This window comes from Sminthopsis crassicaudata, chromosome 5, assembly GCF_048593235.1.
Source record: "Sminthopsis crassicaudata isolate SCR6 chromosome 5, ASM4859323v1, whole genome shotgun sequence".
Taxonomy (NCBI): Eukaryota; Metazoa; Chordata; class Mammalia; order Dasyuromorphia; family Dasyuridae; genus Sminthopsis; species Sminthopsis crassicaudata.
This window is the reverse complement of record NC_133621.1, coordinates 219,263,443-219,270,630: the sequence shown is the minus strand read 5'-3', so window position 1 is coordinate 219,270,630 and position 7,188 is coordinate 219,263,443. Positions and strand designations below refer to the sequence as shown.

Genomic DNA, 7,188 nt, shown 5'->3' with positions numbered 1-7,188 from the left:
GAAAGGTGGAAGCTCTAGCTAGACCCGCCTCCCCCGACCGGAAGTTTTTATGATTCCGAAAGAGAACTACGTATCTGACTGGGAGGGGAAAGGACTCTTAAATCGTCCCCTCCCCTCCCCGCCCTCCACTCTGAGAAGGATGATTTGTTACTAGAAATGCCTCGGAGGGTGTCATTAGGGGGCGGGACTTCTTTTTGGAGCAGCTCGTTTGCACGTGTTTCGCCTCGCTGGCTTGTTTGGCTGGAGGTGTGGTGGGAAGATGCGAAAAGAGCCACGTTTGTGCTGAGACTTCCTCTCCTCTGGGCTCTCCCCTTTGGGCGCCGGGCCTTCTCTGCCATCCAGTATTTCGCTGGTCTCTGGCCTTCCCATGCTGGCTCCGCCAGCCTTCTCATCTCTGCAGCCGGAGGTCGAATCCCCCTGGTTTTGAGAATAAGGGCTGTCTGTCTCCCAAGGAGCCCAGCATAAGTTTGGTGAAGCGTTCAAGAGACGTCCCCGGCCGTTTTCGGAGGCCGTACTTCCTTATCATGATCCTCCAAGCCACTTCCTCCCTGTGGACGCTCGTAGATGTTCCCTCCGATGCTCGGAGAGGTCTCAGGGAAGCAGATGTAGGGACAATGAGGAACTGAGGTCGATCCCTCCCCTGCCCGTACCTGTGGGAATAGAATGGAGAGCGATGGCCTACTGGGTGCCCTAGTACTTTGCTAAGCGTTCACAAATAAATCTCATTTGATCATCGGGCTCCGAAGGTAACCAGTGTAAAACACCGTGATTTCTGAGAATTCAATTCAGCAAGCATATATTAAGCACCTACTGTGTACAAAGTTGTGGAATACCAAAAATTGAATCAGGAACTAAATTCTACTGGAGAAGGTAGGTGTCCTGTAAACCCATGGTGGTATTGTGATTGTTTTTCTCAAGATAAATGATAATTTTGGACTTTTACTAAGCATATAGACATTTTTACTCCCAGATGGCACATTGTCAATGATTGTTGTAGGGTAAACGAAGGAATTCAGTCCCCCTTTTCCTCTCCCAGCAGAAGAGATGAAAGTGTGGAGAAACGAGAGAGATGTTAATGTTCCAGTGTTTATGCTTCACCTACGCCCGAAGAATAGCCTTAAAGCTCCCCCCTCTGCCCAGATGAGGAGGGACTGGACCCTTTGGAAGGAGGGGCTCATCCTCCAGGAAGTCCGTTATGTCACAGTTCGTAAATGACTGGCATCGAAGTCAGTATACATTAAGTGCCTACATTAAGTGTTGGCATTGATGATACAAAGAAAAGTTAAGGCAGTACTTGTACCCAACGAGTTGACAGCCTCGTGGGGGCGACAATATGCAAGCAACTATGTAAAAATAAGCGACATCCAGGATAGATTGGGGGAAAGGGGGGCCACCCATGGAGGACACTAGGATTAATTAAGGAGGCCAGGAGGTGAAGATAAGAAGGGAGAGTTTCCGGCCGGGGGGTCCGAGGGGCGATTGTGCGGAGCGCGGAGCAGAGAGGAGGTCCTTCGGAGGACCAGACCGGCCGGGCAAGAGGGCAGGGTCTTCCTCCTCCTCCGGGTAGGCAGGCGCTCCGGCCCAGCAGGCCTGTCCCTTTTACTGTGGACCCGGGAAATTAAAGGGCCCGCGACGGGGAAGAGAAGGACCGATGGACGGGGGAGCGATGCTTCCAAAAGATGGGTTGGCTTTCCATCGGCTGGAGCTTTAACTTTCCGAGGTCCCTTTAACGCTGAGGTCCCGCCCCTTCCCGACCTGGGACTCCGCGAATCCCGGATTGGCCGGGGCCTGGGGGCGGCCTGCGGAGGGAGGGAGAACGCGGGGAGAGGAGGGGTCGCGCGCATCGGAACGGCGTCTCGAGCACGTTGATTGGCCCTCACCCGCCGGACCCGGGATACTTCCTGGAATGTCCGAGACTCTACGTTCCATTGGGCTGCATCCGGCCGAGGCCAGGACCCTGGCTCCCCCTGGGGGTGGCTAAGCGGCGTGCACCATCCTCCCCGCTGGGTGGGTGGTAGTTTGGGGGGTGAGGGAGGCAGGTCCGGGCCATTGGGTAAGGGAGGGGTCCCGTTCTCCTTCCCCCTACTCCTTCCCTTCCTAAGAATGGGAAGGCCCTCGGGTCCCCCCCACTTTTCCCCCCTCACCCCGGCCCGGGCCCAGGATACTTAGGCGCCCCGCCTCTAAGCTTTGGGGCAACCCACTCCGGGATCCCCACTCCTGATCTGGGAGATAGTCAAAATAAAGAGCAGTTAGTTTATTAACAATGAGGGGAGACTGGTGAATGTTCTGGAAGACTAGACAGTAGACTGCTGCATTCCCCCATCCTCACCCCTTTCTTTCCATTAGCAGGGAGTGGAGGCCTGAACAGCATGACGACGGAGACTTTTGTGAAAGATATCAAGCCAGGACTTAAGAATCTGAATCTCATCTTCATTGTGCTAGAGACAGGTGGGTGAGGGGCGGCTCCGGCTCGGGAAGTATAACCACTTGTGATCGGGCTGTACACTGGGGTCTGGTGATGAAAATCATTTGGCCCAAGACAATTCAGAGTGGCTACATAACCCACCTCCCTGCTCATACAGAGCAAAAGTCAGAGTGTTGGAAGGAGGAGGGGGGAGCCAGGAAGGGAAGGTGAAGGTGGCATCTATCCCTTGTCCCTAGAATCCAGCATCAAATGTATTCAAGGTACCACTGGTCTTCATGAAACCCTTTCAGTGGTGTTGGGGTAAAACTTCCATGTTGTGAAGGAGCTGAAAGCTATCTTGTCAAGGAGATTGTTCAATATCTCTAATTTCCTCAACTCCCCACCCTTTCCAGGCCGAGTGACCAAGACAAAAGATGGACATGAGGTGAGGACCTGCAAAGTTGCGGACAAAACAGGTAGCATCAATATATCTGTTTGGGATGATGTTGGCAACCTGATCCAGCCTGGGGACATTATTCGACTCACCAAGGGGTAAGGCCAGTGAAACGCTCCTTGATCTAGATGTAGGAGTCACAGTAAAGGCAGAGGAACTGAAGTTTGATGTGTCTTCTCCTCGCAGGTACGCTTCAGTATTTAAAGGCTGTCTGACGCTCTACACTGGCCGTGGGGGTGATCTGCAAAAGATTGGAGAGTAAGGCCTAGATTGGAGTGATGGGATTGGGTTGAAGAAGCATTTCTTTCCTAAGGAAGAGGAGAATGCAGTGATGTTAAGGAAGGTGGTAGTGAAGAAGGAGTATTCATACCTTGAGTTAGAGAAAGCATTAAGATATAGTAAAATAATGGCTTTGGAGTCCTCATATCGCTGTTCTAATTCTGGCTGTGGCACTTAACTGCCTATATAAACTTGGACAAACCATCTTTCTAGGTCTTAGTGTCCTCATTTGTAAAATGAAGAGTATGGTTCTTTCTAGCTCCGAAAGTATGATCTTATTCTGTGTTATTGGGGGTTTTTTCCCATACCTCTGAGACTGGCCCACAAGGATTCGACTCACGTTTTGATTGTTTCCTTTCTTGGCAGATTCTGTATGGTTTATTCTGAGGTCCCCAACTTCAGTGAACCAAACCCTGAGTACAGTGCCCAGCAACAACCCAGCAAAACGGTGAGTCCCTGAGATCCTAGTGAAAAATAGGAAAAAGAAGGATATTGTTGCTTTAACAAAGAGATCAGTAAGTAGATAAAGCAAAAAGAAAAGCAGCCCTTGTCTTTAAGGAGCTTGAATTCTAGCAGAAGACAAACTATAAGAGGGGACTGAAGATTTGGGACAGGGAGGGGTGTTCATGGCAAAGGGACAGGTGGTCTGGCAGAGAGGTATCAGGTTTTCTGGCTGCTAGTTTCCCAGCAAAACTTCTAAGAGCAGCAGACCAAATGAAAATGTAATTGGGAAATGTTACAAAAGTAAATAAAAATACAATACAATACAATGTTAACTTGATTTTCTAAGTCATTAAGTAGCCACAGGAATCTATTTGAGTTTGATACAGTCATCTGAGATATCTTGAGCTGCTTTGGTTTTTGATCACTCTGTAACCATTTGTTAAGTGCTTACTATGTGCAAGGTACTGTGTTAAATGCCGGCATATAAAAAGAGATTTAAAAAGTTTCTGTCTTCAAAAAACTTGCAGTCTAATAGGGGAAACCACAAGCAAATAAAGATATACAAACAAGCTACACACAGAATAAATAAGAAATGATTAACATCTGGAAGACACTGGGATTAGGATAGGTTGGGAAAGCTTCCTGTAAAAGATGGGATTTCAGTGGGACTCAAAAGACAAGGAAAGTTCCAAGCAAGATTTGAAAAGACCATGGTAGCTGACCCAGGGTGTTTTCTCAAATCAAGATTCACAGTTCAAATTGAGGAGCAGGGAACAGAGTATAAATGTGGTTTTGGTTTCCTTAGGTACAGAATGACAGCAGCTCTGCCACTGCCCAGTCTCCAGCTGGCCCTCCTGCTGGGCCTCCAGGTAAAATTCTCTGTGACCTTCCATCCCAGTGAATGAAGAAGGGGCCCTCTAGAGGTCATTCCCCTGTAGCCCATCCCTTGGTCTTAGTCCATAGAAGATGTGAATTCTCACTTTGTTTTTGGTGACAGTGACATCCATACCCTTCTTTTGTTTCTTCAGTTTTTCCAGGGACTTGGGGAAATGCCCTGGACGGTCTGAATCTTTTGTTGCTTCATCCTCCCTCTGGAGGAATGATGGTCTATTTCCTCTCAACCCCTTTTGGAATCTTTCAGAATTCTGGGCTTACCCTCCCAGAACTCTTCTCTTTCCTTTCTACTTCTGCTTACTTCCACTAAACCTCTAGAATGAAACAAAGTTTGGTACCTTCTTTGGTCCATTGGTAGGTGTTAAGGCATCCCACTGCTGCCACCTAAGGACAAAAAAACTTGGAAGTTTTGCTATTAAAGAAAAACCCCTTATTACCAGATTCTTCCACAGAAACTTTTTTTTTCTGGCAGTCAGTTCTACCCCACACTGTTCATGATAGTCCTTTGTAGTTTAGATGTAAAGCTAAATTTTGCTCGTTTACATCAGCTATATATATATTGTTTACCCCTCAAATTCCCCTGCATTCCTTAGTTTTCTCTTTGGCCAGTGAAGACCATCATCTGTTGGCTCTGCTCTTTACAAATGCCTTGTTTGATCCTCACAATAACCCTGAAACAACTGCTGTTATTAGATCTACTTTACTGATGAAGCAAATGAGGATAAAGCTTAAATTACTTCTCCAGAGTTACATAGCTAGTATCTTGTCTTAGACAGGATTCAAACTGGAGTCTTGACTTGAAGTCCAGCACTCTCCACCACACTATTAAACTCTGTCTAATGTTTGAGCCCTTTTTAGGATTTGGCCTTCAGGTTATACTTTTAATCTTCTGGTCTTGGACCTAGTCTAGGCTCTCTCTTTTTTGTATCAATATCTTTTATTTTTAGATCACCTCCCTTTCCAAATATATCTAACCCCATCCAGGAAACCAGGGCAGTGAGATGGTAAAATGAATGGAGCTCTAGGCCTAAAGTCAAAGCCATCCTGACACTAGCTGTGTGACCCTGGGCAAATCACTTATCCCTGTGTGTCTCAGTTTCCTCATCTGTAAAATGAGCTGGAGAAGGAAATGGCAAACCATTGCAGTCTCTTTGCCAAGAGATTCCTAATAGAGTCACAAAGAGTTGGCTATGACTGAATAACAAGAAAAATCCAGGGTATTCCCTACAACAAAGAATAAGAAAGGGGGAAAAGAAGAAACCAAAACAAAACATCAAGCAAGTCTTGACAGTATATACAGTTATTCACACCCATAGTCAGCAAAGAAAAGGAGGTTCCTTTACTCTTTTTAGCCTCTTTTTGGGTGTTCAAAAGAGTGAGTTTTCCTTTTCCTTTGACTTTAGGTCACAACTGGCTCTGTAGTCTTTCACTGTAAACCACTGTGGTGTCCCTCAGAATGTCATCTCCTTATTCTTTCCCTCCCCTCCAACTGCATCCCTAGCTCTTAGGCTCCACAAGTTCATCTTGACTACTGTGTTTTCTCACTTCTTGGGCTGTGCTCTGGATCTGATTTGCCTTTTATTTCTCTTTTGCCAATCCCTCCCTTCAAGAATTCTCTAGCTCTGGAGTTTCTTACCTCCCCAGATCACCATTGTGCTGGGATGCAGATCCCTCGATTCAAGAATCTATGATGCCCATCACATTCAAGGCAGTGCTCACCTAACTTCGATTAAACATTTAAGATTTCACTGTCTGCCTGCCCCGACTCTAGAAACGGAGGGAGCATGTTGCCATACTCTTGAACACAGAATTAAACAATCACAGGGGAACTTGAGTGCCACAGAGGTGAGAGGAGACAAGGCACTTTGCCCTGCTGGACATCCACCTCTCAAGTCCCCCCTTCTTTACCTTATGTTTTAGAACTCCTAGGCCACCTTCCCTTCTGTGGGTGTCTTAGGTCAGTTTATATCATTCCCAGAGGGGTTATGGCTGTGGGTTCATCTATACCTGTGTTTGCTTCTTTTGAAAAGGCAGTGCTGGGGGGAAACAGAGTCCTTTGTTTTAATTCCTTCCTTTGTATTTCTCCTTTTCCTAAAACCAGCCTCAGAGAATCAGAATGGGAACGGCATAACCACCCCCCCTGGGCCAGGCAGTGGCTCCCACGCACCCCACGCACCCCTTCACCCTATCAGCACCCGAATTACTCGAAGCCAGCCTAGCCATGCATCTTCGGGGCCTCCAGGCCCCTCCTCCAACCCTGTCAGCAACGGCAAAGAGACCCGGAGGAGCAGCAAGAGATAGCAGCACACCCTTCTCCCTCACTGAAGACAAGCTTCTTCTGTGTCTCCCCACTAGGAACAAAGACTGCCCATTGGGAGCTAGCTCTGTGTGTATGGAATGGGGGAGTGTATTTTAGCCTCAAACTCTCTGAGGTGATGTAGAGGGGGGGGGCAGTTATCTCATTTCTTAAGCCAGCCTCCCCTGTTCAAGTGAGAGTACTCTGTCTCCTGCCCCTTCATTCTGGGCACTCCAAACCTTGCCATTTTTAGAAACCAAACTTGGGGTGAGTATGTTAAATGTGTGTGATATTGGGAACTTGCCTAATAAATACTTACACCCAGTTTGCCTGGTTCTGTGCTTTCTGTGGCTTCGATGTATGGGGGAGAACAGAAAGTTACTGCCTCTTGACTTGGAAAGGGTTGGGGTATCCTTG

General features: G+C 47.6%; 1 protein-coding gene across 6 annotated transcripts; it reads left to right on the top strand.

The window, feature by feature from the left end:
• The first annotated feature begins 127 nt into the window (after positions 1-127).
• On the top strand, positions 128-7,095 carry NABP2 (nucleic acid binding protein 2). 6 transcript variants are annotated; one of them, XM_074270028.1, is made up of 7 exons: positions 128-870; positions 2,350-2,448; positions 2,818-2,956; positions 3,045-3,116; positions 3,504-3,585; positions 4,387-4,450; positions 6,577-7,095. In XM_074270028.1, the coding sequence occupies exons 2-7, from the start codon at positions 2,370-2,372 to the stop codon at positions 6,774-6,776; spliced, it is 636 nt and encodes a 211-aa protein (XP_074126129.1). In that variant the 5' UTR covers positions 128-870; positions 2,350-2,369; the 3' UTR covers positions 6,777-7,095. The 6 variants fall into 6 exon arrangements, with proteins under 6 accessions (XP_074126129.1, XP_074126128.1, XP_074126127.1 ...); XM_074270027.1 differs by having other exon boundaries at positions 733-870; positions 2,347-2,448; XM_074270026.1 differs by lacking the exon at positions 128-870 and adding an exon at positions 1,834-2,007 and having other exon boundaries at positions 2,347-2,448.
• The last annotated feature ends 93 nt before the right edge of the window (positions 7,096-7,188 follow it).